Source organism: Rhinopithecus bieti, unplaced genomic scaffold (genome assembly GCF_001698545.2).
Source record: "Rhinopithecus bieti isolate Rb0 unplaced genomic scaffold, ASM169854v2 scaffold_10614, whole genome shotgun sequence".
In the NCBI taxonomy this organism is placed as follows: Eukaryota; Metazoa; Chordata; class Mammalia; order Primates; family Cercopithecidae; genus Rhinopithecus; species Rhinopithecus bieti.
The window spans coordinates 2,034,225-2,061,762 of record NW_016806893.1 but is presented as its reverse complement, the minus strand read 5'-3'; the positions used below and the strand labels follow the sequence as shown (position 1 = coordinate 2,061,762).

Sequence of the window (27,538 nt, the reverse complement as noted above, 5' to 3'; positions counted from 1 at the left end):
ACATAGAAAAGAAGTGCACGTGATTTACCCCTCGACTATTGTGGCAGCAGGAGCTTGCAAAGGATTCATAGCACAAGCCAGGTTCATGGTGAGGTGGCATAACTAGACATCCAAACAAGGATCTTCTCAGAGTAAAAGGGAGTGCCAGTAATAACTGTGGAGGGAAAACAGGCACAAACCAGGACACACGGCTTTCCTACTAATGCCCTAATCTGGCACACTCATGGCTCAATAAATGTTTTAAAGAGTAGCAGACAGGACCTGAAATAATTGCTCCAATGGAAGAATAAAAGGTCACTGATAATCTTTAGAGCACCTGAGAACTCACTAGTCACATTCGTGGATGATAAGACATAGGAAAAAACTATTTCTGAGCTATTTTTATGGGTCTTCATGGTGATAACCCCATAATTTTGTTACCATGAGAATCTAAAAAGTTCCTCTCTTGCCCTACACCAAGCATAGAGTGCTAGAGACAACCCTGCCCACAACAAAATTTCCACCCTCACTCAACCCAATTGAGTTAACCCAGTCGTTAAACCTGTTCATCTGGGGGTGAGCAGAATTTTATACAGCAATAGAAGAAACTTTGCATGCATCGCAAATGTCCTGTCGAATATCTAAAACCCTTACTAGGGTAGAGGGTAGTAGAGGTATGACAAGAATAAAAGTAAATATTACCTGTTGAGCAAAAAAGAGACAGGGGGGTGACAGCAGGAGGGAGGAGCGATGGGGTGTGTAGGAATCGGCTGTGAGTATAGAGGGACATACAATCCTCTCATGCTTAAGACCCCATGAGGGGAGCAGAGCCTCTTCCATCTCTCCTGGGTATGAAAGGCAGGTTACAAGATTATCTTCCTCAGCTTCTTGTTCCCTCCCCACATCTCCCAGTATTTATATCACAATCTTTCTTTCTGTTCAGAGTTCAAAGATTTTGTAATTCCAGTGACAGTCTTACTATGGAAATTCTGATAATTCAATATGTTCCATAAATCCTTACAACTTCATACTGATATTTTATTAATTTGCACATCAGGTCCTAGATTATGACCAACTGGCTTAGCCTTATTCCTTATTAACTTGGGTTCCACCTCTGGTTTTTTTCTTCCCTGTTTTACTATACTTTTAAGTTATGCTACTTTGTTATATTTTATGTTCCATGGTAAATCCCTTGAAATCCTTACTAAAGATACAGTTACAAGAATAAAAGAAAAGAGAGTAGATGAAATTAGAGCTATTGTCTCAATTTTATTTTAAGCGATGTCAAAATCAACCCTGTTTCCAAATCAACCCTGTCTCAACTTTGTCTCCTCCAGAGCAGGGGTCCCAAATTCTGGGGCCATGGACGGATAGTAGTCCAGGGCCTATTAAGATCCAGGCCACATAGCAGGAAGGGAATGACAGGCAAGCGAGCGAAGCTTCATCTGTTATTTACAGCCGATCCCCATCACTCGCATTACCACCTGAGCTCTGCCTCTTGATGGTATGTCCAGCGGTGGCATTAGATTCTCATAGGAGTGCGACCCCTATTGTGAACTGCACAAACAAGGGATCTAGGTTGCATGCTCCTTATGAGAATCTAATGCCTGATGATCTGAGGTGGGGTTGGGGCAGTGATGCTAGCACTGGGGAGCAGCTGCAAATACAGATTAACATTAGCAGAGAGGTTTGCACAGAGACCGTAATAAATCAATTGCTTGCAGACTCATATCAAAACCCTATCAGTGAGTGGCAAGTGACAATTAAGCTGCATCTAGTGGCAGGCTTTAAGTCAGAAACTGACACTTATTTTAGTCCAGGTAGCTCATCCACTATTTTATTTACCATTTCTGTCCACACCTATTTCCTGCACTATGCACTTGCCTCAGTCACAGTTTTGGTAAGCTCACAAGCCAACCTTAGTCAAAATGAGTAAAAAATGTCACTGGAGAGCTTCTTTGAAAAATGGGAAAAGGCCCAGTGATTAGACAGCAGAAGACTATGAACTGTCAACAAATAGAAAGCTGAATTTAAAAGAAAATACCAAGGGTCCTACTTAAATTACAGGTTCATTGCAACAGTTATTCACATTCTCCAAGCCCACTTTATATAATATGTTGTGACCGGCTATCCAATGAAGCCATGAAACCTGCAAAACTGCTTTGCCACATGGAGATCAAGCACCCTGCATAAAAAGATGAGGCTCTGGAGGGTTTTTGTTGTTGTTGTTTGTTTGTTTGTTTTTAATGTGAACACCAAGAACAGAAGCAGTTATTGAAGGCCATGACATCATCAAATGTGCCTGCAGTGAGAGGGTCATTCTTAGTGGTTAACTGCATTGCTAAAGCCAAGAAGCTCTTTACTATTGGTGAAGAGTTGATCCTGCCTGCTGCTAAGAATGTTTGTCATGAACTATTAAGAGAGGCTGCAGTTCAAAAGGTGGCACGTGTTCCTCTTTGGGCTAGCACCATAACTAGATGAACTGATGAATAGCAGAGGATATTGAAACATAATTGTTAGAGAGGATTAATGAGTCACTGTGGTATGCAATTCAGGTTGACGAGTCTACCAATGTTTACAACGAAACAACAATGCTTGTTTTTGTGCAACATATTTTTCAGGAGGATGTGCATGAGGATATGTTATGTGCACTGTTATTACCAACCAACATCACATCTGCAGAACTATTCAAGTGTTTGAATGATTATGTATCAGGAAAACCGAATTGGTCATTTTGTGTCAGTATATGCATGAACAGAGTAGCTGCCATGACTGGATGGCTTTCTGGCTTCACTACTCAGGTCAAAGAGATTTCTTCTGAATGTGAGTCTATGCACTGTGGTATCCAATAGATAAACGCTGACTAGCCAAAAACTGTCACCTGAACTTAACAATGTCTTGTAGGATGTGATTAATATTATCAACGACCATTAAAGTACACGCCATTAACTCATGTTTGTTTGAACAGCTCTGAGAGGAGACAGATGCAGAGCACACATGTCTTCTCTTATACACAGAAGTGAGATGGTTTTCTAAAGGTAGATCACTGGCCAGAGTTTTTAGGTTATGAGAGCTGTTCCAGAGATTTCTTTTAGAAAAATAATCACAACTGGCAGCACATTTCACTGACACAGAATCAGTGACAAAACTTGCTTACTTGTGTGACATACTCAACCTGCTCAATGAACTCAATCTGTCACTTCACGGGAGAGTGACAACTGTGTTCAAGTTGGCACGTAAAGTGGCTGCATTCAAAGCCAAACTGGAATTATGGGGGCGATGAGTGAACATTGGGATTTCTGACATGTTTCAAACATTAGCAGAGATTTTGAAAGAGACTGAGCCAGTCCTTCTTTCTCCCAGCTGGTGCATGATCACCTATCTCAGCTTTCAAAAGAGTTTGAGCATTACTCCCCAACCACAAAAGACACCTGAACTGGGAAGAATGTATCCGTGACCCATTTGTGAACAAGCCAGGTGAATTGACGTCTGAGTTAGAAGAGGATCACCTGCTCGAGATCACAAATGATAGTGGCCTTAAAAGTATGTTTTATTTTTAAAACATACTTAACATACTTAAAAGTATGTTTTTCTCATACTTAAAACTATGAGAAAATTTCAAATCTCCATACATTCTGGATGGAATCAAGCCAGAATATCCTGAGATTGAGATTGCCACAAAAGCACTGAGAAGCATCTTTGTGAAGCAGGGTTTTCTTCAGTGGCTGCAACCAAAATGAGATTATGGAGTAGATTGGACATAAGCAATGTAATTCGAGTGTCACTCTCTCCCATCACCCCCAGATGGGACCATCTAGTTGCAGGAAAACATGCTTAGGGCTCCCACTGATTCTACATTATGGTGAGTTGTATAATTATTTCGTTATACATTACAATGTAGTAATAAGAGAGACAAAGTGCACAACAAATATAATGTATTTAAATCATCCTGAAACCATCCCCGTCCCCCTTATCCCCCAGTCTATGGAAAATCATCTTCCGTGAAACTGGTCCCTGGTGCCAAAAAGTTGGGGACCACTGCTATAAACAACAGGGCCCCAGTTACTGATGGGAAGCCCCCAGAGGACCAGTGGGTCAAAGAGGAGTCTCTGTAGCCTTGTTTTGGGTCACAGTTTAAACTCATGCTATTTTCCATCCTAAAAAAGGTGACACTGACCTCACACCATCAGCAGTAAGTGCTCTGCAAGCTGCTCCTCAAGAGAGGTGATGTGCTGTGCTGAGTTCACACTTACTCTCACCTGGTACCTGCATGGCCAACACTGCACATCTGCAGGAAGACTTGCCCTGTTAGAAATGCAGTTTATGAACAAGGAAGCTTTTTCTCTCTCTGTGTAAAGCTGACTGGCCACACACAGGGTTGAGAACCACAATTATAACTTCCCTAGCCCCAAGTAGTAATCACAGAAAATTCACCAGCCCAGGTAGTCATCAACTATGTGGTTCTAAGTAGTATATTCACATTGGAACACCTAGGAGATTGCATATGAAAAACTGCAGGAGGAAGTTATCTGTGGCAAACTTGCCAAATATGAACAAGAGATGTGGAAATAAAGAACTGATCAGAGGAAAAACACGTGTGGCATATCACATGATACATTCATATGGGAGCCTTGTAAGAGATCATTCATACCAGCACTTTTTGTCTGTTTTGTTTCACAGTCTTTCAGGAACTAAAGTCCAGCCTTTCAAAACTAGAAACTATTCTATTATTCTAGTCTGTGTAAACTCCATTTGCACATTTACATATATGAAAGGATTGAGACTTAATACATCTGCTACATTTGATTCTATAGTAAAAGATTACTTATCATCACTTATGCAAAGGATAAGTTTGGGAAATGCATTTATGAACATTAAACTAGAGAAAGCTTGGTTCTGGCCCCAGCTTTGCCACTGAATAGCTGGGTGCCCTGGGAAAGTCCCTTTTGGGATTTCAGTTTCCTAATCCCAACTGGGCTAGACCTTGGTTCTCAAACTTTAGTGACTACTTATGGAGGTTAAGATGCAGACCTCAGATCTATCAAATTTGAATTTCTAGAGGAAGAGAAATCTGGTTTTTACCCCTGAGTGATTTTGACTTGGATATTTAAGTAACACATTTTGAGAAATACTAGATGAGATAATACCTTCATATACTTTTTAAAAAATCTTTAAAATTGCAGTTCCATGACTAGTTCAAGTTGAACTCACAACCTCCATTCTGGAAAAAGCTACCTCAAGAGTCTTTCTGCCCACTTGATTACTTACTTGCCTTTCGTGGATACAGAGACACAAAAAAAACAATTGCAGGATTTCCCATTAGCCCTACCTGGATATCAATAATTTTGTAGTAAGCAGATTACTTAATAGTAATAAAGTCATGATGTTCTAATTATAATTGTCTTTTACAATGTGGCTAACTTAAGGACAATGATTCATCAGGTCATATTATAGTTAATCATAATTTTTTATAATAATCACAAGTACATGGATTAGTATCCAAAGCTAGCTTTTGCATGCCAATAGCACAGAAACTGTTTCTAAACACTTAGCTTTTGATTCTGGCATAAATTAAACATAAAATCTAAATTATTACAAAAATATGAAAGAAAATTATAATTCTAACAGAGATTACATTATTTTCCATTGTATAAAGAGCAATTGGTAGAAAATTTGATTTTTATTATTTTTATTCTATCCTTGGCCTTCCAAAGTGCTGGTATTACAGGCATGAGCCACCGTGCTTAGCCAAAAAATTCATTTTTAAAAGCCAACTTTACCTAGAAAGCAATAGGGAGTTTTCACAAAACTGGTGGCACTGAAGGAACAAAAATTTCAAAGCCCAGATGTTTCAAAATCTGTCACAAATGCTGCTAATAACTGGTTTGATTTCCCATAAAACCTAATAAAAATTTCTGTATCTCCTAATATTCTTCTACAACATACCAGATAATTTCTTTCTCTATCAAAAGAAGAATTTCCACAAAATAAATCAGATTCTCCATGCAGTTCTGCTCTTTGCATCAACAAAGTCCTCACAGAAGCTACTCCCCTTAAAGTGCTATGTCCTAGATGTAGCCAGCAATTAGGCCCTGCAATTTTGACTACTAACCACACGTGTACTGTCAACATGTTTTTTGCAATGCCCATGGCTGGCCTCCCAAATCTAAGGCTATTAAGAGCTCAGGAGCCTGCCCCTCCCTGGCTGCTGCATGCCTTTGTTTAGAGGTAGACAGGAAACCAACACAGCTGAGGAGGACTGTTCAATGCTTCCTGGTGTCTTGCTTCAGTGTCTCTTAGTGGTGTTTCCTTCTAGAAGTGAGTGCATATCTATCTTCCCTTGGTGCACCATAGTCCAGCAGTTTAGATGTCCTCTGGCTATACCCCTGTAACTAGATTATGACAGACATTGTCCATGCCCTGTCCATATCACCTCAAGATAATATAACCTGGGACAACTGGACTTCCAACCACCTGGCGGCTTTCTGGCCAGCAGGAGCACACATTGCCCAAAGCAGAAAGTACCAGAGAAACAGTGCCCGTTTCTAAGGATCAGCCCTTAATCAATGACTGGCAGAACTTGGTGTTTTAATACTCCAGCTCCTGTCCCCAAAGATGGCATAGCTCTGAGTTCTACAATGGTGTCCGGAATTTCCCAAGAGGATCAACCTCTATTTACCAACAGTGGAAAATGGCATTATAATTCCCCCTTTACTGGCTGGCTTCTTACTCACTTTCCACAGGTGTCTCCTGGATTGCATCTACACTTACATCCTTGTCATAGAGTTTGCTTCTAGCTGAACTTACCTAAGATGCCAATCTCCTAGGTAATCTTCTCTCAGTAAAACTGTCTTTCACTGGATATGGTTTTTAGCACTTAGGATTCATGATTGAAAGAACTGAGCTCCAAATAGGTAAAATGCTTCACCTAAGGTAACACACCCAGGAAATGGCTGAACCGTGAGCAGAATTTAGGAATTTTGGCCACAAGACACTGTGATTCAAACGTGTAAAGAAAGCAATATGCTATTTTATTAAGTCAACAGACACATTATGACTACAAAGAAGTCAGACATAAATTTTGTAAGCTTTTTTGTCCCCTGAATTTTGTCATTAGTTAAGTTCTTCTATGCCTCATATAGGAGTGTCTGGACATACCTCAGTTTCTATGTTATGATCTTATGCTGAATTTGTAAAGTGATCATCAAACATGCAGACACAAATGCATGCACAAATCTTAAGAGATTCCTTGAAATAGCATTTATGTAATCCACTCTTTCATGTTATGTGTCTAAAAAAATACATAACTTTTGCAGTTTTCCCCTTTCCCATTTGCAATCATCCAAGATGTTTAAGATTTCTACTCAGAAGGGGTTTGAAACATCTTGATTTTGATGACTCTACTTTTCATCAAGGGCACCCCCACTGAAAGGGTGGAAATAACTATCATTGGAATGAGTTCAATTTCCTTACACATTACATATTGCTGCTTATTGTACTTACATGACAAACTTTCCTGTAAAAATTATCAACTAAACTATGTAATTCAGAGACTTTAAGATCAGAACAAACCCTATGATAAAAGACTGAATTCACCCTTCCTATTATAAATGAGGAATCTAAGCCTCAAGAAAGTCAAGTGATGTCACTGAATGAACATAGCTAATATTAGCAAAGACCCAAGACTTTGGATTTCTGGTTTAGTTCTTTTCTAAAATTGTTAGGATTACTCATCTTTTCTGAATTCATCTAAATTATTAGAACACAGAAGAAATTCCAAAGGTTGTCACAGAAACAGGTAACATCACCTAATCACACTCTCCTCTCTGTGCTAACCCATCAGAGTCATTTAGGTGGCTAGTCTGTCAGCCCTCTGACCCCCCACCAAGCTCTGATGCCTCAGAGAAGCTGGATTTCAGGTACTCTGGGTTCCTGTCCCACATCCAAGCCCTGAATTTTGGGCTCCAGAATCTCTTGGGAATTCAAATAGTAACCTTTTCAAATCACATGTTCCCAAAGGAAATGACTCTAGAGATATTTGAAATTGCTCAATATTTAAATTTCCTAAATATATTTTGTTCAATGCTACTGAATTTCCACTTAAGAAAAAAACTGAAGCTACATGTTGGGACCTGAACATGAACAGCTCTGATCGGAAAGGTATCTTGTGGGGTGACAACTTCTGGGTTTTTCTTTTTTGAAATTGCACAAGTCAGGGCAGTGTCTTTGGTTATCAACTCTAAACATGGAAATGCCCTAGAGACAGTGTATTTCAAAAGAGCACAAAGTAGGTGAGAGTCAGACTAAGGATTCAATGACCAGCCATTTGTTACTAACAACAATCCATTATTTTCTACATATAGAATTTATTATATTAAAAGTGTTACATTCACCTTAGTGTGATCTGTAATTAGAATGTAAAAACCATGGCTGAGCATGGTAGACATGCCTGTAATCCTAGCACGTTGGGAGGCAAAGGCAGGAGGATTTTTTGAGGCCAAGAGTTGGAGACTAGGCCTCAAGCAATCCTCAAGCTGGGCAACACAGCGAGACCACCATCTTTACAAAAAATTTTTTAAAAGTAGCCAGGCATGGTGGTGCACATCTATAGTCCCAGCTACTCAGGAGGCTAAGGTGGGAGGATTGCTTTAGCCCAGGAATTGGAGGCTTCAGCGAGCTATGATCATACTACTGCACTCCAGCCTGGATGACAGAGCAAGAACTCATCTCTTAAAGAAAAAAAAGATTATTATTTTACTTTACTAATCAAATAAATGTTTTTATTTATTCTCTTACTTCAACATCATTTTATTCTATTTGTATTTGTTTATTTATTTTTGAGACAGAGTCTGGCTCTGTCGCCCAGGCTGGAGTGCAGTGGCACGATCTCGACTCACTGCAACCTCTGCCTCCTGGGTTCAAGCAATTCTCATTCCTCAGCCTCGCATAGTAGCTGGGACTATTCATGCTTCAGTTGTTTAATCTGTAAAATGGAGACAACCAAAACTAACTACCTCTGGAAATTATCTGGGAAGCCCATATGTGCGTCCTCTGAAATACGTAGTGCCTGTAGGAGAGAGCAACCTGGTAGGAGCAGTTGAAGAAGAAATATGGGTATGTGTGTCTAGGCACAGCAATCTCCACAGGCACTTGGGTGGTGTAAGACCGAGGTGAGTGGGGAAGAGTGCTAAGCGCTGAGCCCTGCGGAGTGGCAGTGATGGGATCTACAGGCCCCACACTTCCACCTTGCCACTTTGCACAGGGAAATGGATGGGAATGCCCCATACCGGCTTCAGAACAGAACTTTGGAGATGTTTCAGAAATAAGTTGAGAAGTTGGAGAGGAATCGCTAGAAAGAAGATTAGAATGGACAAAAGGTAGGGGAAAGTGAATCCCGCCCTCTGTCTACTCACCTCTGGGAAGACCACAGGAAGAAGGAAAAGAATGCTCAAGGCTTCCAGAAAAGAAGTGGTGAGAGCTGTGTGAGGGACGACCGGGGGGTGACAGGGCTCCCCTAAGCCTGAGGCCTCCCACTCCTCACCATGCTCTCACACATGGCTTCAAGGGAGCCACTCAACAGGCTGGTTAGGGAGCAGGGAGATTGGTGTTATCCCTGTTTCATGGAAAAATACCCTGAAGCACAAAGAATTTAGGTAATTTGCTCAAAGTCACCTAATTTGTAACTGAGAAATCTAAAATTAAAACCCAAGTCCTCTCATTTCTATACCAGTAAATTTCTGTTTTTATCTTTTCTGCCATCAATGGTCATTGGTAAATGATGGAAATTTCATATACTGAATTTTAAGTAAATTATACTTATTTATACCTGTGGTAGGGTACACTAAGAGTAATTCACATTTCTAAGAGCATGAAATATAATGTGAATATCTGATCAACAGACATATTTAAAATAAAATAGATAAAATTAATATTAAATATGGACAGGACTGCAAATGAAAAAAAAAAAAAAATAGTATATAATATTATATATATAATACTGGGACTTATGAGTAACACAATGAGTCATGGAATAAGTCTTAATATTCTCTCAGTCAGAGATTCTGTCAGTGATAACTTGGTAATCACAGAAAACACTGACATTCTTCCATTACATGTATTGAATTTAAAAGACCTGTGAAGTATTAACAACCCCTAGTAAGTCTGATGACTGCTTTGGCATTTGTTTTTAAAAGTCATGACTCAGATCTAGAGCTGAAGCAAAACGGAATGAAGTTAGCTTTTTGCTACATGCTTTATGTCTCCTTTAAGGAAGAAAAGGGTTATTGTTCGTATAAGGGAGTATGCCAAAAACGTGGTATCCATTGAGTTCACAAAACCCTGAGGGTGCTTTCTACAAGGGGGCAACACATGGATGAAGAAGGACTATCCAAGTGGAGATAGAGGACTGTATGTACGGATATGCAAACTGCCCAGAAACCAGGAGGAAAAGCAGAAGTGAATTAGTCATGAGAGCCCAAGATGAAAAGGAAAATGAAACAATTGAACTGATGTTATCCAAATAAAACAAGAGAACTGGAAACATTTGGCAGGGAAGGTATCCTGCTTGCCTTTTAAGTGCAGGTGTTCAATACAGTGCTTGCAAGAATTGATTGCTCCTTTTTCCCTGTTCCAGAAATAATTTGCTTACATCTCTTAAGTGTAATTTAATTTAGGCTATGCCATTTTTCACTAACACCAGCTCAGACCTGAACTAATTTAACTCTCTTACCTAATCCTGAACTGTCTTTTATCCTTCTGCAGTACAAAGCCCCAAACCTAAAACATAAAGAGCGTACCACTTGGATTCAGATGTCAGCCAGGTTCTCAGCAGAGAACCGACGGTACACACAAAGAGATAATTGAGAAGTGTTTAAATAACTGACTAGGTACAAGATATGGACAGGTAAGGGAAAACCAGTAAGGAATGGTAAGCAGACCAGGGCTCCCAATGGCAGGAAGCCACTACTACCCCTAAGCATAAAGGCAAGGGGAGGGAATGAGTACTGGAACTGGCAAGATCTGAGCTATAGAAGAGGTCAACCCATCAGAAGCTGTGGCCTTCTGCAAAGTAACAAAACCACTACCTAACTTCAGCTTGACCTCCCACACCTGCCCTCTCCTCCAGAGCTTCCCATTGGCAGAACCTAACCGTTACAGAAGCCATAGGACAAAGAGCTAGGTTCATGTAGTCATTAAACACAGCCTCTGAGCACAGAGGAGGGTGGAGAGTGGGTCTGGAAAAACAAATAGAGAATATCCAGAGACTGAGGTTCAAGATGTGGATAAAGGTTTTACACAGAGGGGAATGAGTAAGGAAATTATTTCACATGTTTTAACGAAGTAGGGAGAGGCTTATGATAAAATGTGAAATGAAAAACAAAACAAGATACAAAAGCCATCTAAATTACTCGCTCTATAATTTCATCTTTACTGATAAGCTATATGAAAATATGTACCAAAAAGGAACACAATGTTAATAGTGTAATCCATAGATAGTGAGATTGTGAATTATTATAACTATAGCAGTCCTCCCTTATGCATGGTTTCAGTCATTCACAGTCAACCGTGGTCCAAAAATCTTACATACAATAAGATATTTTGACACAGAGACAGAGAAATGCCATATTTATGCAACTTTTATCATAGTATATTGTTATAATTGTTCTATCTTATTACTTACTGTTGTTAATCTCTTACTGTGCCTAATTCATAAATTTAGCTTTATCACAGGTACACGTATGTAGGAAAAAACACACATAGAGGGTTCAGTGCTATCAACAGTTTCAGAAATCCACAGGGAGTCTTGGTATATACACCCCCATGGGTGAAGGGGAACTACTCAATATAGTGAAGCCTCCAAAGTAGCTAAGCCAAGTGTATCAAAAAATAAATGTATCAAAAAATAAAACTGGAGTCTCAAACCATAAAAGAACAGTTACTGGAGATGTTCACCGATCCGACCACTTCCACAGAAGTGGACAGGACATTTAACAAGTGATGCTAACCAATTGAGCCTCTTTAAGGAAGATAAAGTGGTACCTTTGGGCCTGGAATCTGACTCATGAGATGAACACAAGAATAAATGGGGCATATTTCTCTATTACCTTCCACAGTTCACATCATACTTTTTCTCCCACCTCCACCCTAACCCCTGCCAATGTTCTCTTCTATTTACTTATTTATTTATTTATTTATTTATTTACTTACTTACTTACTTATTTACTTAAAGACAGGGCCTCACTCTGCCTTCCAGGCCGGAGGGCAGTGGCTTAATCACAGCTCACTGCAGCTTTGAACTCCTGGGCTCAAGCAATCCTCCTGCCTCAGCCTTTCGAGTAGTTGGGACTACAGGCACATGCCACCACACCTGTCTAATTTCAAAATGTTTTTTATGGAGACAGGGTCTCACTATGTTGTCCAGGCTGGTCTCAAATTTTAGCCTCAAGTGATCCTCCTGCCTCAGCCTCCCCAAGGTGTTGTGATTATACGCATAAGCCACCATGCCTGGCCACAATGCTCTTTAAACAAGGTATATACAGAGGTCTGTATCATTATCTTTAGAAACATTAATCATCAAAAAGGTTATGCCTCCCCCACCTCAATATGTCATTCAAAATAAAATCAATTCTAAACCCTACAACAAAATTTAATATCTGAAAATAACACAGAACTTTCAGGTGTATTTTGGCTTTTTTTTTCTCTCTTATTCCTGCTTTGCTGATGTTGTAAGTACATGTTTAATTTACTAAGTAGGTAGTCTAGCACTGAGTACTTATATCAGTAAAGAACTTAGTGCTAGAATGTATGTATGTGTATATATGTATGAATGTGTCTATATATACAAACATATATATCTATATGTATATCTTTAGATCATAGATATAAGTAGAACCATCCATTTAGAGAATTTCTATACACTAACATCATCAAGTGTTCTCTGGAATTCCTTTAGCAGTAACAATTACACTCAAGAAATATAAATTATTCACCCTCTATGGGGGTTAAGTTTTTTATCGCTCAGCCTCTGTCTTGAGCATATTTGTTTGTTTTTAGCAAGACGTCTTGCTCTGTTGCCCAGGCTGGAGTGCAATGGCATGATCACAGCTCACTGCAGCCTTGAACTCTTGGCCTCAAGCAACCCTCCCACCTCAGCCTCCCAAGTAGCTGGGACTACAGGTGCATGCCACCCTGCCCAGTTAATTTTTTTATTTTTTTTAAGAGACATAGTCTTCCTATGTTGGCCAGACTGGTCTCGAACTCCTGGCTTCAAGCAATCCTTCCACCTTAGCCTCCCATTGTGCTGGGATTACAGGTGTGAGCCACCGTGCCAGGCTGTCTTATGTATATTTGAATATTTTCTCTTCTTTATGATAGCGGTAAGTGTAGTAACTTTTTATCATTTTAATGGTGAATATTACGGCTTCTCTAGAAGATAGGGGAGTGAGACTCAATTTGCCAACCATAGAACTTGAACTGGTTTGCCAGCCCACACACCAGGGCCTCACATATAGCAGATGTCTATAAGTGTTTGTTTAATAAATGAATTAGACTAGTGCAGTTTCCATGTCACACTTACTTACCTTTCTGAGTGTGACAAACACAGTCACTGAAAACCACACATCAAGACCACTTTGGAGAGAAGTAACATCTGCTCCGGTACAGTCACACATAAAAGAAGCAAACCTTCTGCTTCAATTACCATTATCACTGGGTAATTGTTTCTAAAATTAGAGAAAGTCTATAATAAAAGCGTGGTTTAAGATAAAGTAGCAAATTTCTAGTTGTACTTTGGAAAACGAACAGTATTAATGACTATAATCATTTAGGCTTTAAGCCAACAACATGTAATCTAAATACCAGAGCATATAAATGTCCAGTCTAGTAAAATGGAAACAGAAAGTTACTCTTTTCTATGACCTACTGACAGAGAAGTTAGCTCTGCATATACAATAATATTCATAGAAACTAATGAACATTCTTAAACATAATTTTAAAACTCTCTCACATACATAAAAATCAAAATAAAACTCAGTTTTGAGAGAAATGGGCACTAAAGACAATTTTACTAGTTCTTATAAAGACAAAGATTACTTACAAGGTTTTCATAATCCTTTTACATCAAGTCTCTAGATCTACATCTTTCATGCCAACAGTATCACCTATGAATTTGAAATTTGGGTCACCAACATTTTCTTTCCTCTTTTGGGGTTGTGACCTTTACGCAGAGTGAAAAATCCTCAACATTTGTCACCTTAGTTCCTTTACACACTCAGTGAATCATCCCAGTAGCAGGTACTAAGACCTTGTGGCTAGATTGGAAATCAGGTGCAACAGGTTTAGTTAACACTTCAGGAACTGAGTCACAGATCATTTCAAGTCAGGGGTTCCCAGGAAGACAAGAATGCACCATTAACTTTATAGGGCATATGAATTCTTTGTTCCTGGATACCCTTCTGAACAATGGGACCAGGTTGGGTGCACATAATCAAAAGGAGGAAATGCTTCCCTGCTCAGGAAGATAGCTCTGAGAGTAAATGGGCACCTACATTTCTACGGGAAGCTTTATTCATCAGCTAGTTACCTCCCCTGTACACACACAACCTCTACCAACTACTCATTCAATGAGCTTTAGTTTTTTCATGGTGTGGTGAAAATATTTTGAGGTTTAGAGACAGAAAGAAGTATTTCAAATACTGCTCTGTCATTTATTAGCTAAAATACTACTTTCAGGTCTTGTCTTCTCAGTTACAAACATGAAGGTAGAAATACCTATTTGGCACAGTTACTATGAAGATTAAATGAGATACACTGATATGAAAGCAACTGTCACATAATAAGGAATTGTTCATGTCCCTTGTCTTATATATACTTGACAAAAGTTCCTTATGTTTATTTAGTTTATAGGAGAGATTGAGAATTATCTGGCCAAAAATAATCCTTTTCCTTCATTCCCACACGCCACATCCATTTTTCTCAGTAAACATGCCCAAACCCAACTGTTGTTATTAGGTTGGTGCAAAAGTTATTGCAGTTTTTGCCATTAAAAGTAATGACAAAAGGCCAGGCACGGTGGCTCACGCCTGTAATCCCAAAATTTTGGGAGGCCAAGGTGGGTGTATCACCTGAGGTCAGGAGTTTGAGAGCAGCCTGGCCAACATGGCCAAATCCCATCTCTATTAAAAATACAAAAATTAGCCAGGCACAGTGGCATGTGCCTGTAGTCCCAGCTACTCAGGAGGCTGAGGTGGGAGGATCACCTGAGCCCAGGGAGTCAAGGCTACAGTGAGTTGAGATTGTGCCATTGAGCTCCAGCCTGAGCAACTGGAGACCCTATCTAAAAAACAAAAAGTAATAACAAAAACAAAGTAATGACAAAAACCTCAATTACTTTTGCACCAACTTACACTTTTGTTCTTTGTTGATCAGTTATGGAGTGGCATTAAGATATAAATTGGTGCTCCTCTTTGTTTAACTTCTGCTGGCTTTGTAAATTAGTGGATTTGTAGCCAATGTATGCTCATACACAGAAAAGCAACCAGAAATTCTGCAGTAAGTGAGAAAGCTGATGCATGAATTCCTGAGCAGTGTCTCTGTAGGAAGAAACTGCATGATGACGAAGACATCGCCTCTCTACATCATCAGCAGTTATCAGCTGTTGTGATTGGTTATGGGCATACAAAAAAGCTTTTAATAAAAGTGAAACAACAGGAAAGGATACAAGTAAGTGCCAGCAATGCACCTAGCTACTAAGACTTCTAGGTCAAAGTACTTGAAACCTTTTACAGGGCAAGATTACAACAATCACAAAATGCAAATTAGTAAAGGTCAAAACATTTGAGCAAATGCCAGACATTCAATCCTACTTCGCTTTTATCTTGAAAGAAATCCAAAATCTAGTTTTAGACAAGCTTGTTTAAACATGTTTACTGATACACAGGAATACAAGTGCTCTTGTTTCAAACCCTAAGTATGATCCAATGTAGGACTCCTGATTGATGATTGAGTCCACTCCAGACAAAATTGTTTTGGATAGCCAATACAAAAGAGAATAGTTCTGTAATCCCACCCTTGTAGTAACTACATTTTCTTGTTTTGCTGATAATAACCACTTAGTTTTTGGGAGCTAAATAGTGGGGAAGGAAGCCAACAGTGGGGAAGGAAGCAAGGCAGCAGAGCCAAGAGTGGCTGGCAAGGCCTGGGTGAGTCTCCTCTGCCCAGGCTTGAAAAGGCCAGTTCTTAGGTTTGTAATGACATGTACGATAAAAGAGACACTGAATTTCAGTGTGAATGTCAACAGTTGCTTCAACTATCATATCTTTTCCTAACAGCAGATGCAAAAATAGTCAAGCTGTGCTTTCACGAGATATTTATGAATCCATCAGTATTATGAAAACATTTAAGTGACAAATTATGACTAAATTATATTATGTGTTACAGTAGCAGCATCACTTCAAGCCTTGTAAAGGGAGTTCTTGTATAGATACAATATCATACTGATAGGCTCTATCACTTTAAGTGACATTTTGTTGTTATAAAATATGGCTTATGCAAGCTTTAACTTTTAAAAAATCATGAATTGAGTTATTTTATTTTATTGGCTTTTTTTGGGTAGTAGGTGAGGTACTGATTATAGTAGAAACCCGGAAATTATCCAGTATGTCAATAACCAGACTATAGGTGCCGGTTGAATAACTAGTAACTCAATCTAGAGATCAGACAGTCTCATCGTTGTTTGGTTTATGAAACTAAGGGAAGATTTCCAGGAGGATAGTCATCAGGAAGTTAGATGAGTCAGTTGGGTTCCTGTCAAAGGTGGGTACAGGCCAGGAGTAGAGGTGTAGTACGCAATGCAAGAAAACCCAAAAAGACTGCTAAGAAAAAGTCAGAAAATCTGAGTTTTAGTCCTGCTTCCTCCATCTGCATTACCTTCCATGAACTTCAGTTTCCTTATCCTCAGAATGGCGGTATGGGGTTATCTCACACAACCCTTATAAACTTCAAGTGGGATAAAGTATCCACAACGGTTTGAAATCCTTGAAGTGTCAATGTAAGGTGGAACCTGTATTCATTGCCAGGGAATCCTCAAGAATAAGTCAGGAGGTAAAACAAATGGATTCAAGTAGCAGGGATTCTAGAGGTCTAAAGTGAGAGCAGCCAGGAGCAGCTCTCTGCAGCAACTGGTAAAGCAACTACTTAAGCAACTACTTGAGAAATTCTGCCATCCCTATTTAGCATGGGCAGCAACTAGAGGGCCCCCCATCTACCACTTATCTCTGACCTTGCATTCTACTGCCTGTGCCAGCGCAGAAGAAGGGGTACGAACTAGATCCACCTCTTGGTAATGCCTTTTTCTGATACAGCTTGGGCAGAAGCCCCAAACTCAGAATCTAGACACGATACTTTCATTGATAACATATACTTTTGAATTTCTGTTTTAAAATCTTTTTTCTTCTAAGATTTTAATGAACTTATATTTCTATTAATTAATATATTTTATCTCCACTACTTAACATAGAAATTGTCTAGTACAAAAACTTAATTTGATTTCCCATCTGTATTTTAATTTCTACTTGTGAGATCTGGAGGCTAAATGAACTCATATAAGAATATAAAGAAAGCAGCATTAACCACAGTGATTAACTTGCAGTGATTAACCTGCAGTGATTAACCATAAAGACTCAAGACCACCAGTTGGAGAATCTCAGCCTCACTCTTATGAGCTCTGTGACTTTGACCAAATAATCATACCCCTCTGTGCCTCATTTTTCCTCCGGATGGGACTAATAACAGTGCCTACCTCTGAGGAAAGTTATGAATTAACTGTAGTGGGTTAATATTTGTAAAGCACTTAGAACAGTGTCTGATACATAGTGCACATTGAATAAACTGCATCTCTCAATCCAAATCTTGACGGAAAACAATGTTTTCACAAACATGGTCTGAAGTTATTATAAAGCACATGCTTCCTCTATTTTCTTATCTTATATGCAGCACATATTATTTTGACCCTTGATCCTAATCAAAAGATTAAAAAAGGAATCCAAAGACTATCATGAGCTTATGCTACTACTTATAAACAAATTTGAAAAAAATTAAGAGGTGTACTGTGCATGGTGACTTTATGTAACTGTTGGCCAAATCTTTTATTTGAGCTGTCGATACTACCTTTGGAATAACCCTAAATTCTCATGACTGAGACTCAGTTAGGGTTGCTAGCTTGAAATGGCACAAACAATAAACACAACCAGAAGCCAACTTTCTTCCCCACAGTATCTTTTGCCAAGCTTAACACCAACCTACTTTTACTCATTTAATTGCCATTTATGAGAACATAACAAACAAAAGGCACTTGTTCATTGTGTTTCCTTTTGTGTGTGTTAGCTACGGGTGCAACCTTTACTTGTCTATAACATGCCAGTGAGAGAGGTTGGGGACACTGCAAATGGATTCTGATTCTCTGCCTCATTTGTATGTCCTTGGGCCCCCTGGTACTTTGTCAAAATTTGTGCTTTCATGAGATATTTATGAATCCATCAGCATTCTGAGCACATTTAAATGAATCATGAATAAAATATATTATGTGTCACAGTACTAGCATTACTTCAAGCTCTGTAAAGGGAGTTCTTGCATAGGTAACAATATATTGATAGGTTCCGTCATTTTAAGTGACATTTTGTTGTTATAAATATGGTTCCTTCAAGCTTTCAATTTTGTTTGAAAACATGAATTAAGTTATGTTTTTTTTTTAAGTAGTAGGTGAGGTACTAATTATGGCAGAAACTCTTAAACTATTGAGTATCTCAGTAACCACACTATAGTGTACACTGTATACTGGCTGAATAATTAGCAACTCAATCTAGGTCACTGTTATGAGGGGTCATTGCTTCTCTTCCACTGAACAGACCCATCCAGAAGATGCACAGTGCTGTAAAGGCAGCATTAAGCAAGCGCTTGCTTTCTAGAGGGAAGACTTCTCATATATTTGAATCTGTACAGGTATGTTGATGAGGCATTTGGGTTAGCCCAATGCAGCTACATTTTAAGGGAACTGTAAATGAGCTAATGAGACTCGTAAGCAATTTGCTGGTCGTTCTTGCCAAGCTCCTCACAAGCATTAGACAGTCATACAACCTGTACCTTGAAAACTCACTTTGGGACAAGTTTTTCAAGGTACACAGAAGAACACACCATTCAAGCTTCAAATGATCTTCTCATGTTGACCAGACACAGATTTTGAATACATAAATCACTTTTCTTCTGCATGGACATTCCTGAAACATAACTGAGCCCTTAGCTGAACTCAAACTTTAAGACAGATGTGTGTGTGTGTGTGTGTGTATCTTTTTAAGAGATGGGATCTCGCTATGTTGACCAGGTTGCTCTCAAACTCCTGGCCTCAAGTAAGTGATCCACCTGCCTCCACCTCCTAAAGTGCTGGGATTACAGGTGTCAGCCACCATGTCTGGCCCAGGTATGTATTTTTAATGTTCATAGTAAGATGTGTATTTTGAATGACTATTAGGAATTGGAAACTATTTCAACATCTAATATGTTCACTACATTGTTTTAATTGTGGACAAATACTACAGCAGCAACTCACTATCTCAGCTTACAAAAAAGATTTACTCATTTATTATTATGATTATTTTAGAGACAAGATCTCACTCTGTTACCCAGGCTAGAGAGCATAACTTACTGCAGACTCCAACTCCTGGGCTGAAGCGATCCTTCCACTTTCAGCCTCCCCAGTAGCTGAGACCACAGATGTGTGTCACCACACTTGGCTAATTTTTTTTTTTTTTTTTTTTTTGTATAAGCAGGGTCTGACTTTGTTGCGCAGGCTGTCTTGAACTCCCAGGTACAAGCAGTCCTCCTGTCTCAGCATTCCAAAATGCTGGGATTACAGGCGTGAGCCACCATGCCTGACCTACAAATAAGATTTATAATCAAAAGCCATATGTTCTGACGAAACTATTAATGAGAAAGGGAGTAGATATATATTTGAGTTTTTTTGTTTGTTTGTTTAAGACAGAGTCTGGCTCTGTTGCCCAGGCTGGAGTACAGTGGTGCAATCTTGGCTCACTGCAACCTCCAACTCCCTGGTTCAAGCGATTCTCCTGCCTCAACCTCCCAAGTAGCTGGGATTACAGGCATGCGCCACCACGCCCGGCTAATTTTTGTATTTTTAGTAGAGACAGGGTTTCACCACGTTGGCCAGGATGATCTCGGTCTCCTGACCTTGTGATCCACCCACTTTGGCCTCCCAAAGTGCTGGGATTACAGGTGTGAGCCACCACGCCCGGCCCAATATTTAAAAAAACAAAACAAAACAACGAAGTGAACTCAAGTTTCAAAGGTCTTACTAAAGGTCCCCAAAAGGGTTTATGTCACCGCCACTTGATTATGGAGAGTAGATTATAATGGAAAGGGTAGAAATAGAGGGTGGATAAAATAATACAATGACAGAGATAAGCAGCAAATGATTACCCTATGCTAAACTCAGACCCCTAAATCACTTCGAGAAAAACTCCTGTGACGTCAAGTATAAAGTTTAGCCTTGGCTTCCTCAGTGAGATGTGTTAAGACTCTTAAAGCACTGAGAGTGCATGAGGGGTCTCCGTTTTAGAGACCAACATGAACATCCAAATACTCCAAGGTACTTCAAAACTTGACAGACCTGGTTACAACTTCTGGGCTTCTGAAGTTTTTTACTCCACTCACAAAGTAACAATGCATGTATTAATACTACTACCATTACCATAAAGACATCAATACTTAAAACTATCACTGCCACTATAGCCCCTGCTGCTGACCACCACCTTTCCTCTACCCAGCACTTGCTTTGAGCCAAGCCCTGTGCTGGGTGCTTTACATAGATAACATCCAATCCTACTAGAGCTCCATAAAAAAAAGTGTGATTGCCTCCATTTTACAGGTGGAGAAACTGAGACTTAAAGAAGTTAAAAATCTATCCCAATGGCAGAGGCAGATTTGAAACTAAGTCTACCCAACACCAAAGTCTACTAGCCTTTGAGTGTGGCATGCTTTCAGAGGTACTATTTACTGAGCTTCTGTTATCTGCCAGGCACTAGGCTAGTCATTTTCTTAAAAATATAAGTCTCAAAAACAATGTTAAGAGGTAGGTCACAGATCATAAAACAGAAGTTAGCAGGGTAAAATAACTTCCCAAGAAGCTCACAGCTAGTAAGTGGCAGACTTACTTTTAAATTCCTGGTTTACACTGGTGAAATAAAATAAACCTAAAAAATAAAACTCTTTCCTTTAGTATAAGGAAAACAAGAGGGAAAACTCAGTACTAACCAGTTTAAATCTAACATTACATAAAACAAAATAGACTTACCTGGCTATGATTTTATGCTAGAAAATAATTAAACCTGTTTAGAGTTCCAAGCACCAAGTCAGCCACAAAAGACTGGAAACAAGAATCAATTTTAAGTTATGAAGACTAACACTCTACACAGTTCCAGAATGTTTTCAAATAACCTTTTAAATGAGTGTTCTTTCTCTGAAGAAAAAAGAAAAAACCTCCAAACAACAATAGTTTATCCTTACAACATTCTAGTGATATAAACCGGGAGTTAGTTGTTTTCTCTTCATAGAAAGGAAAGGTCCACTGAGTACAGAAAAACTAAGGGATTGTCTATAGTTCTGAAACTTGAGGCTGCTGGCCTTCACTCAGAGGTAGATCTCTGCCTGCCCAATGAGGATGCTCTGCCCTTGACACTGGCTCTACTTTTCCTCCAACTGAAACAAGGTGGGCTGATTTTCACAGGATTATGAGGTCCATCCGTTGCTTGAATTTGGCTCTCCTGCAGAGAGCATTAATGTTTGCTTCTAGATGTGGGGTTCAATTCAGTTCAACTGTAATACTTTTTAATTCACTGCTTTTTAAAAAATATATAGTTTCTTAAACAAAGAACTCAATGGAAATAATTCACTGTTTTGACCTTTAGCTCAGAACCCACTTCTAATCAAAATAACAAAAAGTGTGGCCACGTGAGGTGGCTCACACCTGTAATCCTAGCACTTTGGGAGGCCAAGGTGGGAGGATTGCTTGAGCCTAGGAGTTTGAGACCAGCCTGGGCAACATAGCAAGACCCTGTCTCTATTTATGTTTTTTTTGGTTTCGTTTTGTTTTTTTGAGACAGAGTCTTGCTCTGTCACCCAGTCTGGAATGCAATGGCACAATCTCGGCTCACTGCAACCTCCACCTCCCAGGTTCAAGGGATTTTCCTGCCTCAGCCTCCCAAGTAGCTGTGATTACAGGTGTCCACCACCACCCCTGGCTAATTTTTTGTATTTTTAGTAGAAACAGGTTTCACCATGTTGGCCAGGCTGGTCTCGAACTCCTGACCTCAGATGATCCACCCGCCTCCACCTCCTAAAGTGCTGGGATTACAGGTGTGAGCCACCCCATCTGGCCTTTTTATGTTTTAATTTTAAATATTTTAATATTTAAAAAAAAACAAAATAACACAAAGTGGCTTGAATAGAGAAAATAAAAAAGAAGGGACCACTTTCATTACATAGCAGAAAAACACACAAAATTCCTACTCAAAAGGAGGCATAGGCAAGATACTAGTAAGAAAAAGAGAAACAACTCCCATTGATTGAGCAATCACTGTGTTTCAGCCACTGTTCTGAGCACTTGAAATTCATTAACTCATTTATTTTTATAACAAATCTTATGACTGCCATTTTGTGAATGAGAAAATTGTGGCACAAAAATGTTAATAACTTTGCTAGGATGATAGGATTCGGTGTCATGGTAAGTATTAACAGAAGAATAAGAATTTAAATCCAAGTAGAGAATCCACATTCTGAACCCATTATTCACAAGACAGAGTATAATTTAAAATGTGGTAAATGACAGTGCCACTAGTGGCTGCTAAGTGGCCTGGCTACAGCTCACCATGCTCTTTCCACCACACCACTAGACCCTCTAATGGCAAGAGAATTATGAACTAGACAGGTGATGGGGCTGACTCAGGAGGGCAGCAACTCTATCTTTGTGAAAAATAACATCATATGACCATGTTTACCAAAACCAAGCTGGAAAAAAAAAACTTTAAGAGTAAATTTTGGAAAGAGAAGTAGCCATGTTCAAATTATTTTATATAAGGAAATAATTGATTAGAATGTCTACATCAAAAGCCACAAATATTTGCAGAATACAAAAATCTGACTTTAATAAACTTTAAATAATTTTTGGACTGGCAAGCTTTTCTTTCTTTCTTTCTTTCTCTCTCTCTCTCTCTCTCTCTCTCTCTCTCTCTCTCTCTCTTTCTTTCTTTCTTACTTTTCCTCTCTCTTTTTTTTTTTATATGGCGTTTCACTCTTGTTGCCCAGGCTGGAGTACAATGGTGTGATCTCGGCTCACCACAACCTTCAAGGGTTCAAGGGATTCTCCTGCCTCAGCCTGAGTAGCTGGGATTACAGGCATGAGCCACCATGCCCGGCTAATTTTTTTGTATTCTTAGTAAAGATGAGGTTTCACTATGTTGGCCAAGCTGGTCTCAAACTCCTGACCTCAGATGATCCGTCTGCCTTGGCTTCCCAAAGTATTGGGATTAGAGGCATGAGCCACCGCACCCAGCTGGACTGGTAAACTTTTCGAGGAAAAGAAGCTCTTCCTAGAGTTGGTTTTTCCCCTATCCAAACCTGTTTTTTCCATTTCTTCCATTAGACCTTTGCTTTGATGATGACGACGACGAGGATGCTTTTGCATTTACTGAGTTTCTACTTTATGCTTGGAAACGTGTTAAAGTTTTTGCACTGAATAACATAAACTTTCCTTTAATATTCATGACAACCCTACAGAGTCAGCATCCTATTGTCTCCATATTACAGATGAAGAAAGTGAGATTTTAAGAGGTGAAATAACTTGAGTTATTAGTTCAATAATTAAATAAATTCATTTCTATCTGACCTAAACTCCCATAATATTAATCAAATAAGCAAATAGGGGTGGTTACCTGACTGTCTCCTCCTTATTTAGAGACAAAAACCACAGTGAGTGCTGCACATTCTAGCCAAATTCCATCACTTCAAAGTACTGGACAGAAATGAACCGATATAGTCAGGAGGCTCAAGAGAGCCACACTGGGCAAAGACTGGCTAGAAATCTGAGGGTGCTTTTGCCACTCTCTTTAAACCAGAAAGAAGTACACTTTCTTAGAAGTACATGAAATATTTATAAAGATGATCTAACTAGAAAACATCCCAAAGACAGACCAGTACCTTTAGTTTTCAGAACATTTATTAATACAAAGTTCATCAGGGTTCTGAAGGAAAAAATGAGGTGTTTCAAGACTACACTAAAATACAAAAACTCAAGGAGAGAAGTAAATCTCCTATTTTAAATTTTAGACTGAAATGTATTTACATTTGAATACATTACCTATAGCTGTATATTATTATGTTTTGATAAGCAGTAAATCATGAGACTAGATCTTACAAGGAAAACCACGATGGAAATGTTTAAAGTATTTACTGAGGTAATAGAAAATAACTTCAATGCTGTGTACATTATTATTAAGTAGTGTATTTTGTTAGAAAGTATAATCTATAAATAGGCACAGTAAGTGTTTGCATAGGTAATATATTTCTACTACAACTGATTACCAATGTGATGATAAAATATGAGAGAAAAATAAAATGACTTCTCTCTTAGCTTTCCTACCCTTACCCCCTCACACCTAGACCTCCCGCTCCAACCACTTGCACTTCTCAGGAAGTGCCACACTCTTCTAAGTGCTGGTGATGTGCACAGTTCCGCCCCTGCCTGGAACTCGCTGCTCCTCCCTGTTTCTGCCTAAGCCACTTCACCTATCCTCCTCCAGGAAGCCTCTGTGATCCCCTCCTCTGTGCTGGCATCTATCATTGCACTTTTTGGTATCCACAAGAGACTAAGAATTCTTTGATGACAGAATTATTACTGTCTCTCATTGTTTTTTATATCGCAGCACATGGCACTTAGCTAAGGTACTCAATACAATAAGTGAATGAAAATAGATTGTAAAATTGACTTTTTTTTTTTTTTTTTTTTAGAAATAAAAGGACAGGCCAGGCACGGTGGCTCACGCCTGTAATCCCAACACTTTGGGAGGCCGAGGTGGGCGGATCACCAAGTCGGGAGACCGAGACCATCCTGGCTAACACGGTGAAATCACGTTTCTACTAAAAACACAAAAAATTAGCCGGGCGTGGTGGCGGGCGCCTGTAGTCCCAGCTACTGGGGAGGCTGAGGCAGGAGAAGGGCATGAACCCGGAAGGCGGAGCTTGCAGTGAGCCAAGATGGTGCGACTGCACTCCAGCCTAGGCGACAGAGCAAGACTCCGTCTCAAAGAAAAGAAAAGAAAAGAAAAGAAAAGATATAAAAGGAAAAATATGTCTAAAATGCAAATCTTGCACAATTTTATTCTGGCCCTCATTGTTCATAGGGCGTATTTTAAAAACACATGTAGAAGGATTTACTGGACATTGTCAACTGTCCATCACTATAAATATTTCACACCTCTGAGCCATGTAAATACGCTGTTACTTCAAATTGGTTATTATTCAACGAATGCATAAACTCTGATGGTATAGTTGAATAATTGTACATATAAAATAAAACCACTTCAAAACCATGGTAAAAATTTAAAAGTACAACGGTAACCACAGTTTGGATAACTAGACGCTCCCTAGCTCTGCCACTGGCTCCAATGGGGAGAAGCCATTTATCCTTTGGTCTCAGTCCCTTCACCCATGAAATGGGGGTAACCATTCCCGCCACTTCCTCCTCCCTTCGCATCTTGCGAGGAGAATGGGGGTATAACATCTGTAAGAGCACAGATCTGACAGATATTCACAATAAAGAGCTTTACGATAAAGGCACTAGCTCAAAAATAGTGCCTAACCCCAAAGAAGAGTTCCCACCATCACTTCCGACGGTAACAACCCTCACTCCCCGCCGCTCTGGTTAGCAGGCTGATGCGGGAGGCTCCTGCAAGAAGACTTTGCAGTCATACTAAAGGCCGCACAAGTTCCTCTCGCCGGTGCTTGGTCTGAGCCAAAAGCCGCGAGGAACTTGGTCACCACCAACGGCTACGATCGCTCCCCTCCGGACCCAGGTAAACCTGCAGAGTGAAACAGACCCCGGGGCTTTCCCCTCCTCCAAGCGGGGTCAGGAGCCGAAGGGCCAGAGCAGCGGGAGGAGGAGAAGGAGCTGGGACTGGAGGGCTCGGGCGAGGAGCTCACCTGGCCTCGCCGGCAGGCGCCGGGAGCGGGTGCGGAACGAACACCCCACAGTCAGGCGGCGCCGGCTGCTGCTTCTTTTTGGAGCGCCAGAGGTGGAAGGTGGTGTGCTTCTTAGGGGGCCTGCACTGGCTGGGCTCCCCGGGGTCGCCCTGGGCTGGCGGGGACAGCGGCATCGTCTTGTCCTCCTCCCGCTCCGACTGCCGGGACACGGTCCTCTCTGCCGCCCGGGCCCTGTGGAAGAACACACCTGGGCGCCAGCTCGCCACACTTTCCCAGCGCGCCGTGGGACCCCGCCCCCTCGTCGCGGATGCGGGGGACGGCAGAGGGTTGCAGAACTAGCACCACGCGCAGCGCGAGCAGCACTGCAGCCGGAGCTCGTGGGGCGGAGGAGGGGACCCAGCTGCGGGAGAGCGCCCCCTCGCTGCGCGGGCGGGAAGGGGCGCGAGCCCAGGTGAGGCGCGCTAGCCGGGAGCCCCAGGTAAGGCAGACACGCCCCGGCTCCCCACCCTCGGGGCGCGCGGCGGCCGCGGGACAGCGACACCTACTGGATGCTCTGGGCACCGCGTCTCCCGACACTGCATCCCAGGCTCTAAGCTGGCACCCAGAGCCGGTCGGGCTTTGACTGCGCCTGGGGTGCAGCGGCCATTGTCGCCCGCGGAGTTGTTGGCTGCTCTTGGCCTGTGACAGGCTGATAGGATGAGTCGCTGCTTAGCTGCGAGCCCCGCCTGGAGAAGGATGGGAGAGGCACATCCCGGGGGCGGGCCGCCCAGCAATTAGGACTCTTCCACTCTGATCTTTGGGTGACTTGGGCAATGTCATGTGCTGGTGGCTTCTGTTCCTGTTCGTGAACACAGGTGGCAACTCTGCCAACTCCTCTCCTCTCTCAAGAGCCTGAATAATTAATTTGTACTCACATCTCATAAAACACAAAAGGATTTAAAAAATTAAAAACGCCAGAAGGGAATTAGGCATATTCCCCAATTCCCAAAGGGCTTAATAGATCCCTCGCAGTAAACTAAACGCCAGTCCCACAAGGTATTTACATTATCTGCATTACTGTTGATGACTTTCTTGTCTTAACTTCACAGTCGTGGCTAAATAGCAAAGGACATTAATACTTAAGCAAAGTAAGTAAATGAACAATTATTTTGGGTATCGTTAGAGCAAAAAAAGTGCAAGAACTAAGTACTACTTAAAAATTCAATGCAATACAGGATCCTCTTCCATGGTAATAAGTATTTTCCTCTTGGAAAACACAACTCATTCATTCGTTTATTCTCTCATTCACAGAACATTC

General features: G+C 40.5%; 1 protein-coding gene across 1 annotated transcript in view; it reads right to left on the bottom strand.

The window, feature by feature from the left end:
* CRYBG1 (crystallin beta-gamma domain containing 1) overlaps positions 1-26,561 on the bottom strand; it is a 216,555-nt gene extending 189,994 nt beyond the window's left edge. The window contains 1 exon segment of the mRNA XM_017878581.1: positions 26,242-26,561. Within this exon segment, the coding sequence (XP_017734070.1) occupies positions 26,242-26,414 (173 nt within the window). The 5' untranslated portion in view covers positions 26,415-26,561.
* Positions 26,562-27,538: the final 977 nt, after the last annotated feature.